The 13,553-nt window shown below is 33.6% G+C and overlaps 1 protein-coding gene across 1 annotated transcript in view; it reads left to right on the top strand.

Annotated features, from left to right (window-relative positions):
* The window catches only part of LOC107456887 (UPF0764 protein C16orf89 homolog), a 36,298-nt gene extending 22,990 nt beyond the window's left edge, over positions 1 to 13,308 (top strand). Inside the window, exons 3-8 of the mRNA XM_043039371.3 lie at positions 2,950 to 3,103; positions 4,506 to 4,623; positions 4,765 to 4,891; positions 7,618 to 7,737; positions 10,041 to 10,097; positions 13,069 to 13,308. Of these exons, the coding sequence (XP_042895305.2) occupies positions 2,950 to 3,103; positions 4,506 to 4,623; positions 4,765 to 4,891; positions 7,618 to 7,737; positions 10,041 to 10,097; positions 13,069 to 13,154 (662 nt within the window). The 3' untranslated portion in view covers positions 13,155 to 13,308. The remainder of the gene's footprint in view (positions 1 to 2,949; positions 3,104 to 4,505; positions 4,624 to 4,764; positions 4,892 to 7,617; positions 7,738 to 10,040; positions 10,098 to 13,068) is intronic.
* Positions 13,309 to 13,553: the final 245 nt, after the last annotated feature.

Here is a 13,553-nt window from a genome sequence, read left to right as displayed (position 1 = left end):
GTTGACTAGTCTGTCTAATTTGACCTCTCTTACCAAAAACTGAGCTTATCCTTTGTAAATAAAAGCAGTGAAACCTTTATAATCTGACCACTAAAATAAGTCAAATCGGTGAAACCTTTGTAATCTGATCAAAATCAAATTGGTGAAATCTTTGTAATATGACCACTAAAATAAGTCAAATCTGTGAAACCTTTGTAATCTGACCACTAAAATAAGTCAAATCTGTGAAATCTTTGTAATCTGACCACTAAAATAAGTCAAATCTGTGAAACCTTTGTAATCTGATCACTAAAATAAGTCAAATCGGTGAAACCTTTGTAATCTAATCACTAAAATAAGTCAAATCTGTGAAACCTTTGTAATGTGATCACTAAAATAAGTCAAATCTGTGAAACCTTTGTAATCTGACCACTAAAATTAGTCGAATTTGTTTAGAAATGTTATTCAATGCCGTAACCAGTTGGAAAGACAAGTTATAAGTTAACCAGGAAAAATATTTTTCAACAATTTTTTTTGTTGTTAAGTATAAGAATTTTACAGTGGGGAAACATTATTAAAAGCTTAACCTAAACTCCTTTGTCAGTTGACCATAAAAGAAAACTATTAAAGACTCTTCTAAAAAATAGTTTTGTAAGTGAGACAAAAATACAAAATTAATTTTAAAACATGGAATGAATAGTAACATTAAGTTTTCTAAATCCACATTATGTTCTTGTGCTTGTGTACACATACAGTAGAGCTCCGATTATCCAATTGGGGCCACGGCCGATTCAGATAGCGAAAAATCCGAATAATTGGACAAATTTAAAAAAACGGATATAAGAATGTTTCTATGTAACTACCCTTCACACTTTTTCCAGGCTTAGGATTGGCTATTGTAGTAGTACCTATTATGGTATATTACAAATGGCGTACTTAAAAATTTTAATTTTATTAGAAACATTATTCGAAACTACTAACCAAAATTGAAACTAGGCGGAAGGAATATGAGTCTCTTTCTTAAGATCACCAAAGTATAAAAGAAGTCATTATTTTGACCCCTTACACATATTTTGAAAACAGAGAAGCATTTTCGTAGAAAACAAACCTTTTGCTTGAAGAAGATTAGAAAAACGCATAATCCTTCAACGATCCGAATAATTGGACAATTCGATAAATCTGTTTTCGGCCCTCAACCGCAATTTAAGAAAATATTTATAGTAAATAAATGATGTGCATCAATAACGAAATATGCATATTTGATTTTTAAAACTAATCACCTTAAATTTATAACATAAATTATACTTCATTCTACTTGTTAATTTCTCTACTCTGAGCATTAAAAAAGTATTAAATAAAGTAAAGGATTCCCGCATCAACCAGTTATGAACCGGGGAGGGTCATGGAGGTTAAGGTTCCACAATTTGGTGACCAACATCATAATTGCGGCACTGTACTCAACATAGCACACAGACTACATTAGCTTTCCATACAAGCTGGTACACAACGCTCAGAAGCTGAATGGGCTTCAAGCCCCTACTGAGGATCAAACCCTAGCTCTTCACAATGACAGTTCAAAGCCTTAAACATTTTATTTTTATTTTATAGCCGTCGTTGAAGAACCAACCCAATTTTTTGGGCTTACAACTACCTAGATTGAACTCAATCCAGAAAACAATAGAACTCCTGGATAAAATATTGAGAGAAATTTGCCTTCTTGGAGGATTTTTTGATGGAACTAAGCCTCATTTGTGTTATATTGAGACGAAAACTACGAAAACCTCTTATGGTTAACCTAATGGCAAGGAAACTTTAACCCATGCTCCATCTAAAACTGAGGATATTTTACGTCAGTACTGCGGTCGGTGCGAGCCAGGTGCGGAATTCGTATCGACCAGCCGTCGCTGGGATTCTAACCCGGTTCACCTCATTGAAAGACGAGCATTCTATAACCAGAGCCTAGGCTCTGCTTTAACCATTAAGCCTTGCTGCCTGTATCGAGTATTAACTACTTAAAATTTTAAAGTCAAGTAAAGAAATTTAAGTAACACTTTCACTGCCGATCCTGCGCCAGCGCGTGATGAAGTTCTTTATAACAGTTTGTGACGTTAAAACCGATGAAGTGGCAACAAAAAGCGTATTATCATTCAACTATTTTCTCAGAAACTGTGATATTTTCTCTCAACAATAACTCATTGTTTATTGAAAGAAACTCATATTGAATTTTAAAAACTAAAATAGTTGTAAAAATAAGAAAGTTTAACTATGGTTTTATCTTTATCAGTTACCACTTTTTAATGATAGATCGGATAGAGCGGATCTTGTTTATTTCATTTTGATTCGTATTGTATAAAAAATATATGTTTGTCGTTTCTAATGACACTTGGACAAGCTAAACAAACCATAGACCTTTTGCGAATTAAGTCCTAAAGGTGCGCCTTTTGTTTAACTAGAGAGCACCGTTTAACTAGATAGCAAGAGCAGAAGTAGGTCCTAACTCAAATCTACTTGGATAGACGGCAGCACTACTCCTTCCTGAAGCCATTTCTTCAATTTAAACATAGATCTGAAAGGGATGGAAATTTTTTCCAGATCCCTGAACCGATGGTACTCCTCAGCGGCACACCACAGAACTTTCGATTTCACAAATTTGACGAAAGCGTATATGGAATCGGTGGGTCTCTGCGGAGTTGCGAGGATCGAACCACGGCCTCTCTGGACTGGAGTCTGATTCTTTAATCACTAAGCTACCACGGCCCTCATAGGAAATATATGAATAACCTAAACAATATTAATAACATCATGCATACGAAAAATTCGATTTAAGAAATAATTTCATAAAAAACCAATGATTATACCCCTTAAGTTAACCATCTGATGACTAAGTTGACCACTAAAGCAATGCACCGATACTGGTCAACTTAGGTTTCACTGTATCATATTATGTAACATTCTTCTCTTCAATTACAGGCGTTGGACGAATGATGTATCGTCATGAACGATTACTTTGGTATCCAACTAGAAAAATCAACCATGATTTCATGGTGTCTCCTGTTCCCTGTTCCGCATCTGTCTTCAACGAAAATAACAGCGATCACTGCTTTAACCAGATACTTGGCTCAGGGTAAAAATCTTTGCACGTGTAGCATCTTTGCACATGTAGCATAAATCTCTGTGTAAACATTTGTTTGTTATTGATATAGATACCCTTCTAAAATAACTGTTAATAAATCTAATAGTGTAAAGGTACTAGGAAGGGTGGCAAATAATAAAACAATTTAAAATTAGGTATGTATCAAAGCAGAAGGATAAAAAAAATGGGAATTGCAAAAATAAAGTAATCTTTTCAGCGCAAATTCAGCGGAAAAATTAATAGCAAGATAAAAAGTAATATTTATTATCCATTAACTTAATAATATAAAATCACTGGATTGGCAACTAACGGAAAAAAATGTTCTGGACTAAGTGTTAATATCTAGTTGAGCTAAAGAAATTAATTAATATTTATTGATATTTTAAAACGTGTTTTTTATCAACTTAATCATTCTTTGATATACTTAATCATAGTCAAAGGGGAAAAACTAATTAGAGAGAAAATTTGCTACAGGACTAAAATGAGGTCTATAATAATTCTAAAATTCATAATGAAATTAACAATTGAGCGGGATTATTAGTAGCAGGGCTAAAAATAGGTATCCGTACCATATTGCTTTATTTACGAAAATCGATTTACTTATTTCAGAGAATTACATACAATCATGAAATCATACTTTATTTTCATGAAATATGCGGTATGAGCTTAATATTTACCTGTTAAAAAATTTTTTTTCAAAGCGAAAGTTAAAGTAATATAGTTTGAATATTTTGGAGTCTTAAGTCGCCGAAAATGGAAACCACTTTATTTAGAACTGCATACGACAATTACAAAAAGCTTTATTCGAAAAGATTTTAAACCAGTAGGGCTCTATTGCCAGCTTCACGGAATCTAATTCCGATCAGAATGACGCTCTCGTTACGTTATAATTCAGTAAATGTCAGTTTGGCGTATTACGAACTCTTGATTTCGCCCGGAATTTTCCTGTGCGGAATGATTAAGAATTCCATTCCGACACTGTCCAATTGAATTAACGTCGCAACTAGCGATAGTTAAAAATACCAGGAATTTCGGAACTTTTGCGTGGTTCATTCTGCCGGTGGTCACTCAGTTGAGCCTTTTTTTTTAAACATTTTCAATAACAAAGATTCTTAAGCCTTTTTATTCATCTTTATTGCATTCGCCATTTTCCTCAAGTCGACATTTTCTCGCCGCCTGTTCTTTGCTTTCAGACCCCACTTTGTATTTGAAAATTGTTTATTTTGGAAAATTATATTATCCAATACTGTTGTGACCATCTGTAGTTTTATAACACCTCATACTTTGTTTGTTTTGGAAAATTATATTATCCCATACTGTTGTGACCATCAGCAGTTTTATAACACCTCTTGCATTTTAACATTAATGCCTTAAATAAATATTATTCTTACAGAAGCGAAAGCAAGAATGTTTGCGTTATAACTGAAACTTGCGAGTCTTTGAATAGAGCTCCAAGACAAAGAGGTTATGTCTTAACACATCAAGTTTTATTTTGGCAGTTTTTGACTATGGTAAGTTTGTTAAACCAGTAAAAATAATTTTAAAAAAAACTCGATTTTAAATGTATCAGCTTTATAAACAACTTTAAAAAATATTGCTTTTGAGTTTATTTATTAAACAAATTTTTCTTACTTAATTTAATTATTTTCTAGAAAAATTGTTCAAAAACTGCTTCTTCAAATCTCATGATCTACCTATGCTCGAATGTGTACAGAGATGCATTAGAAATAGAAAATGCTCATTTCCCCCTCAATCACCAAGATCTTCTCATGGAACAAAGTAAGTAAAATAATTTAATTTAAAAAAAATCTTCTTTGTTGATATTTACACGCATATTTTTTGGAGAAATGTGAGAAAATCTCATAGCCCGAGTGGAAGACAAAGAGATAATTGATCTTCATTTATTATCGAAACTACAGGCATTTTGGGGGGGAAAGCAGTTCGTAAATGATGAAGTCCTTTTTTAAAAAAATACAACATCGAATATGAAGCAATGGTCCCTCGTTACAGATATGTCTTTTTTCAAAATGTTCTTTACTTTCTGGATGAACCTCGTCTGCATAAAATATTTTGTTTTCATTGGGAAAAAAGCCTCTACCATCAACGCTGACTAGCATAAAGAAGGAATCATAACTCTCAGCTTAGAAGTAACTTTATTTTTTTCAAGTTACACATCTGGCTAAGAGCTGGTACTTAGTGGTAAGGAATCGGAGAGTCTTTATTCATATACTAATATCATATATCTATGACAGCCTGCACACGTCTGGGAGATTTTTCACCAGTTTTTGATAGGTGGCAATATGAAATGACTTCCAAGCATCCATAACGGCACAATTAAGTGCTGCTAGTAAGGATGGTCAATTTTACTGGTTACATAATCTGCGTTCTAATTCGTAATAAAAGTGTTCTATGAGTCACAGAACAGGGCTCTGAGAAGGTCGGGGAGAGTTTTCACCAGTTTTTGATAGGTGGCAATGTGAATTGACTTCTAAGCATCCATCAAGGCTTAATTGAGTGCTTCTAGTAATAGGATGGTCAATTTTACTGGTTACATAATCTGCGTTCTAATTCGCCATAAATGTGTTCTATTAGTCTTTGAACAGAGCTCTGAGAAGACCAGTCCAGTCCACTCATTTTGTCAAACCATGGCCGCGCATGTCTTGATGTGTAAATGGAAACAGAGGAGCAAGTATCCTGCAGGGAGAGAAACAGGCTTCCCAAAATATTTCCATAGAATTGGGAGAGCAGCCTGCCTCGTTCAGAATGCCCTCAGAATTCACGTTTCCAACCGCGGGAACAAACTCCAAATTTACGCAAGGCCTAACTTTAGGTGCGTGAAGTCAAAAGAGCATTGAAAACCTGATTTTCATAGCCTGCTTTCTAGTCGAAGACAACTTCAGAATTGGACCGGAATTCAGAATCGTGATATTTGACTCTTTTCATCTCGTGGTTATTTTTTTCCAATCCTTGTCAGGTTTGAGGTGAACCGGGGTTCGATCCCGGCGATGGCCGGTCTATACGAAATCCGCATCCGGCTTGCACCGACCACAGTGCTGACGTGAAATATCCTCAGTGGTAGACGGATCATAGGTTAGAGTCCCTTTGCCGTTTAAAGCACACAGCAATAGAGTAGGTAATGAAAAAGCAGATGATTTAGCTAAACAATCTACGAGACAACCGAAAAATTATGTATACCCACTTCCAGTTTCATATCTTAAACGACGTATTAAAGATTCTCTTCTAACAAAATGGCAATCTCAATGGAATAATTCAGACAGAGGCAGACGTCTATTCAAAATTATTAACAATGTTACTTTTTTCAAAACAATTCCTCCAAAACAAGTCATCTGGTTCTTGACGGGTCACGGACCATTTCCAACCTTCTTTAATTACCTGCATATAACAGATACAGATCTTTGCACCTGCGGCCAACAAGGTTCGCCTGAACATTATCTCACTAGTTGTTCCTACACTGTCTCCTGGCATAGTCGTCAACCTAGCCCAACAAATTTAGAAATTTGGCAGAAAACTTTTATTACAAACAATACTTTAAATAAAAGATTAATAACAGTAATGAACTTCTTAGCGGATAATGACTATCTATTAAAATTTTAATAACTTCGCATTTCACATGTATAATATTTTTTTTTGTCTAATTTCTTCTTAAATTACACACTTTCAGTAAAATCTGTTCTTTTTTTTTTTTTTAATTTCTAAAGTTTTTTTTTTTTAAATATTATGTTATTTAGGCTGGAGTGGAGCTGGACCAGCGGCCAAGTCCTGGGCTATATGGTTAAGGGTTTTCATAACCTAGGTACATGCTCAGGGCTTGGAGGAAAGAAAAAAAAAGTCCCTTTGCCGTCAGGCTAATCGTGGGAGGTTCTCGTGGTCTTCCTCTCCATGTAACGCAAATGCGGGTAGGCTCCATCAAAAAGTCCTCCACGAAGGCAAATTTCTCCCAATACTTGATCCGAGAGTTCCCTTGTCTTCCGGATTGGGATCAAAAGGCTGCGGAGTTGAACATTAGTAGTCGTAAACCCAAAAATTGGGTAGGCTGTTGAACGACGGTTATAAAAATAAAATAAAATAAAATCCTTGTAAGGTGGAGTTTTGTAGATCAAGAGTTCCTTAGATCAAGTAAATTTTAAAAGCTTTTTTTTTCAAGGTAGTGACGTTAGAAGTCTTCTTTCAAATGCCTTTTTTTTGTCCTTGTGTAAACAGTGTTTAAGGTACCCAGACCAAACCATTCAAACACCCACGCACCATGATGGCTTAAGTGGTTGTTCTGATACTTTTCTCCATATAGTGTATTTTATTTACTCTATTTTGCCAAGTATATTCTGTTTTTATGTTTTTTTTTCCCAAAAAAAATCTTATTACTAATTTTGAGAATGATGTTTTTGTATTCATATTTCATGAATGAAGATATTAAACACTTGTTTAAAATAACAAAAAGAAAAATGCTAACCAAAATAACTATGTATTCATGTGTTGTTACATTTCAGTTGGTTTGTGCGGCATGTGGGGATTTAAAGATTTTTATAAACCTAATTGGTTAGATGAGATACTCAATTGGCAACTACCATCTGGATGTTTTGCTCATCGGGCAAAATGGCATTGTACAGGTAAGAAATGTTAAAATATCAGTGCATAAACTTTAATACTAAGAGATCGCTCAAAAATAATATCACGCTTGCAGGGGAGAGAGGCAGTAAGAAGAAGTGTGACATCACACATTTTGGTTAGAATAAAAATGCTTAGAATCAGCAAAATACACATATAATAATTATTTTTGTCGCATTCATAAATGTCACTTAAACACCCAAAGTTCAGAAATTGAAATTTCAAATATGATCTTTTGTGCAGTGCTTGGTTCTTGAACTGCAAGTATTGTTCATGCGGCAAGAGAAGGTGTGGTTAAGTGTGACATTTTGTTGCAAAAGGGAAGAGGGGATAAAAAATATTAAAAAAATGTGTGACTTCATTTGTGAAAGGCCCTAAACTATAGAACTTATAAAGGTATTCAAAAATTTTAGCTCAAGATTTATTCTATCCGAAGATACCATTTCGTCAAATGGCATTAACTCTTTACACTAAATTTTGCAATATGCTTTTCTTATTTTGTTTTATAATAGACGTTGAACAGCCGACCTAATTCTGAGCTTACGACTTTTGATGTTCAACTTCATAGCCTTGTAAGTTTGAACCCAAACCAGAAGACATGGGAACTCCTGGATAAAGCATTGGGGCAAACTAGCCTTTGTGGGGGACTTTTCGGTGAAACAAACTCATTTTTGCATTACATGGAGAGGAAAACCACAAAAACCGCCTACGGTTAGACCGATGGTTAGTGGATTGCAACCCATGCTCTCATATACTATTTTTTTTTTTCGGAATTACATTGCTTAGGACAGGGACGGCCTGGTTGGTAGGACATTGGGCTCGTGTTCGTGAGAACGCAAATTCGAATTTCGTGTTCCGAAGAAAGGGTGACTGGTGCACGTTAAATCAGTAGGAGTCACTAACTCCTCCACGTTTCCATAACAAATCAATACCTCTAGGAGTGCTGAAGTGGAGATTGTCCATTTTCTGGTTCAGGTCGAAATTACGATCAGTGGATGAATTAATGGAGTATGAGTGGGTCCTCCCTGTAAAATGGGCTGTAACGTGTATGTGACTAAATTCATATTCTTGGCCATAGATGGCGTCACTTAAATTTTAAAAAAAAATCACATTCTGCCTTAAAAATTCACTTAATTTACCAAGCAGGTTTGCTGATATTGGCTAGTGTCATTAGTAACAACAACATTGTTTAGAACAGGAAGTTTTAACAGTTCCAGCATAATTTTATTAATGGAGCACAGAACAAAGCCCAATATTTTGAAATCATTACATAAAAAATTTTGATTCTTCGTGAAAATAGTATAAATAATTTAATATATAATAGTTAAAAATTTATAATAGAGTTCAATACTTATTTAATCTGATATTTTTGAAGCAGAGTTTTCAATAATCTCAAAACGAAAACACCCCTTAACTTTAGTATAGACGTAATTCAGTGGGTAATTCCTTCAATTCCGCATTTAAAACTTTTATTATACTGTATTGTAAAATCGACTGTATTGTAAATTGTAATAGGTCATTCTTAAAATCAGATGAAAGATAAAAATGAATAATAGTGAAACTCTGTAGCTTTACAAGATATGCTACTGCACTTGCTGAAAATAATAAATAAACGTATAAATCTTGAATTCATCACCTAAAATTGATATCGTATAATTTTTAATTGAGTTTCTTTTTCATAAAATGACTAAAATCTGAATAAGTTTGAAACAATGAATCCTGCGGGAAAGGCCATATGCATGCATCATGTATAGATTAATGGGCAATCCAAAGATTAATAAAAATTCAAAATTCGATAGGGGCCCTATCGAATTTTGGATTTTTATTAGCATTGTTAACTTTTCCATCGCGACGGACGAGATAATTCGTCTTCCAGGAATACTCTATGTGCTTTATTGTGGTATTAGTGAATGCGGTTATTGTTTGCAATTGATTATTATATTTTAAAGTAAAATAAACAAATTTTAAGTGAATTTGCGTTTTGTTTCAATTTTAGTGCTGCGGAAGAACTCTAAGCACAAAGGGGGGGGGACAAAGGCGCGTCATTGCCGCGATGACGATTAAAATAAAAAGATGTTGGATCGAAAATCCTTGTCTTTCTATTCTTTAAATCAATTATTTTTAAATCCGCATTTTCATTTTTTTGAAAAAATGTTCTAATCACTCATTAACATCACGTCAAAAAGCGCTAAATATTGGAACAAATAAGGACAAAGCAATTTTTACAGGAAAATGAGGTCAACTACGAATCTTGCAATTTGTTGTTAACTGATAGTGCGTATTAAAATTTCTTTTTATTCTGCAGATCACCTAGTTCCAGACTCGAAAACAAGAAAGAAGAGAAGAGAAAAGATATTGAAAGGTAAAATATTATTTAAAAAATATTTTATAAAAATATTATAACCACAAAGATAATATTTTACAAAAATATTAATGTAAAACTATAAACCACAGTTTAAAATTTTTCAGATACAAACGTATGGGAACAAACTTATATCCCCCCTTACTGAAGTAATCCAGTGAAAGTTTCCAGAAAGCTTGATTCAATTTAATGATTGGATTAAACTTAGATAGAAATGATTCAATTAAACTTTTTTTTAATGGCAGGCACTTGGGATGTATTGTCCCATTGGCCAGGAGTGCCAGAACTGCTACGTTACCCAGTGAGCACTTGTGGTGAAGCCACAGCGGTGGAGCAGCGTCGCCCACGTCGCACAACCACAAACCCGTTTATAGGGCTGGTCACATTCACACAAAGGAGAAAGGACATAGAACACAGAGAGAAAGAAACATCCATGCCCTGAACGGGATTCGAACCCGCAACCATCGGCTCCGCAGTCAGGCACGCTAACCACTCGGCCTCAATTAAACTTAAATCGTCTCAAATAAGAATAATATGAGTTGGAGACGGTTTTTGATGTGAGCTAAATTATTATGAACCAAAAAACTACGAAAGTTTAGACATTTTTCAATTTTTGCCTTATAACATCTAAATAATGCATCGTACACATATTTTAGCACGCACCAAAATTAAGGAGCATTAAATTCCATTTTGAATAATATCTTTATGCATTAAATTTGATCAGTTTGATCAGAATCGGCAGTCAAAAACGAGTAAATTTTCCTGCTTCGGCTGTAAAACACCGTTACGCTCATGTTCATACCCGTGATCCAAAACTGTCTCTTCAAATAAAAATAATAGATAAAAAAAAGTTATAGAGTATTATTTTATGCTATCTGAGAGTACTAAATTTTAAAATTTTACTCAATTCTATCCATAGATACAAGCAAAAATCCAAAACTAGTCGTAACACTCTTTTTCCGCAATTTGTCAGGAGCGAACGAAACTTTTTGATTGTTCAATTAGCGATTTGATTGTTATCTGGAGGTTGAACTGTTATTCTGCGCCAGGGATGGACCCAGAAATTTTCCTGGCGGGGGGGGTCATAGATTCAGATCCCCCCCCCCCGCAACAAATAATTTTTTTCATAAAAAAAAAATTTTCTTTTTATATATTTTTTTTGAAAAAAAAAACGGGTTTTTAATGCTAGTCTTCTCATTCATTTTTTCTTAATGAACAATAGAACAATACATAAATAATACATCCAAATCAATTTCTCGATGAATGTTTAATAACGCGAGTCCATTTAATCGTTCTTGATTTTGAGTTACTCTAAGCCAAGTTTTGAGAGATCGAAGAGTTGAAAAGGAACGTTCTGTTGTTGCTACACTAACTGGCAGAGTTATTAAAATTCTCAACAACATATTGAGTGATGGGCACAAATCGATGTCACAGGCATTAATAATCTTGGAAAGATCGTTGGGCACTTCAAGTCCTGCTTCTGTTTCACGCTGCCATTACTGCCACCCAAAGACGAAATTCTGTTTCGACAACTTTTACGGAAGCATTTAAGAGATTCTTATAAAACTCGGCAGTTTCACGAACGGCTATAAGATCTTCTTCTGTAACAGAACAGGTTGCCGTGGTAAAAAAAACTCGTAAATTAAAAAGTTTCATCACATCTGGGGAAAGTTTGTCCTTTAAATCTGTTAAAATATTATCTAATACAGGAATATAAATAGCCTTCCGAAAATATTCTTCTGGGGTCTGGTTTGGCTGATTATTATTACTTTGTGTTTGTCGAGAAACTAAACGTTTTGGTCGCAGCTCTACATTTAATTGTTCAGCAACATCTTGCCCGCTGGATCCGCCACTGCCCTACGCAACTACTTTAAAACAGGGTTTGTATAATTAACAGGATTAATTTTTAGTTATCAAAGGTAATGCTGTAAATTTATAACCTTAGTTAACAATGCTTTCGGAATGCTTTGCTTTAGGAAAGTTATCAAAAGTTTAAGCCCCTTTATGTTGATTTCACTTTCTATGTAATAAGCCATATCAGTTTTAAAGCGAATTAAAAAAACTTTTGCACACCATTATAAAATTCGTTTTAAGATAATTCCATGTAAAAAAAATATATCTTATTATATTATATTTTTTCTACAAAATACTGAATTGTGAGTATAAAACTTTTTACACCATTCTTGAACCAGGTAATTTTAAATGATAAAAAAAAATGAGCGAAATGGGTTGAATTATTTTTGAGTTACAAAATTTCAAAAAAAGCCATATTTTTAAAATTCTATTTCTCAAGAACTATTCGACCAAACGCTTTCACATTTTATTTCGTCATTTAAAATTACCTTGTTTAAAATGTTGTAAATATTTGTAAACATAACTATTGATTATCTTTTCGATCCTTAAAAAAAAATTCATAGTTAGTGCTAGTTAATTAGCAATTAGCACAGTTGAGATCACCCTTTACGTACTTTCGGAAATTCCGATTATTAGAACCAAGGTATGTAAGGAGACATCTTTTTTCTTTTTTTACTTTGCGCCTTGTATACAATGTTTTTAATGTATCCCCAAACATTGAAGTCCAGAAGCAAATTATAGGAGCATTGTGGAGGCATAGGAATTGGACCATTTTACCCAATCCATCATTAGGGAACTTCTCATATAAGTTTCTTCTCATTATTATGTATTAATACTGTTTCTCATTTCATCTAATAAGCAGAGGAAAACTTAACATTCTTAGACTAAATTTCAATAGCGTAATTATTTCTGAGCGTTTATAAACTAATCCTGGTATTCTTTTACAGCAAACCCTGCACTGTAAACATAATATTTATTCCGATCAAATTTCCTTAATTTCTTCAGTATAGTGTACCCAGTACTCTATAGCATTTACCACTATTTATTTATTACATTCTTAATTTAAGACAAATATATCATGTTACAATTTTAGTCTTTATTTCTATTTTATGTTTAGGAGGATGCTTATCACATAAGACAGCAGTAGCTTCACTAGCACTAGTTGTAAGTCTTCGATATGAAGCTGAAAACATCTTCAAGTAAATAAAATGTATTGGATGATTTTGCAAACATATACTTAGAATAATTTTCATTTCTAGTAAATAAAACATTATTAATCACTTACTTAAAATTTAATAAAGAGTAGCAACTAACAGCTGTATTTATTTAAACAAAGTATATAATTTACTTTTTTTAAGATCGTTTGAAATAAGTTTCAGGTACAAAAAAGTTTTCAATATAATAAATATGTGAATTAAAACGTAAACCAGCTGTGGCAAACGAATGAGTTGCAAACTTGGGTTTTGGAATCTAGAAAAGTAGATCGTTAAGGCTTCTTATAAAATACAAATTAAATCCTTTACCATTTTTCATGTTTAGCGCCCTGCAAAATAGGGAATTATGCAGTATTGCTCTTCTTTGTGTTGAAATACAAATTAAAGA

The sequence above is a fragment of the Parasteatoda tepidariorum genome, chromosome 9, assembly GCF_982258835.1.
Source record: "Parasteatoda tepidariorum strain Cologne lab strain chromosome 9, Ptep-v5.0, whole genome shotgun sequence".
Classification (NCBI taxonomy): Eukaryota; Metazoa; Arthropoda; class Arachnida; order Araneae; family Theridiidae; genus Parasteatoda; species Parasteatoda tepidariorum.
This window is presented reverse-complemented; position numbering and strand designations above follow the sequence as displayed.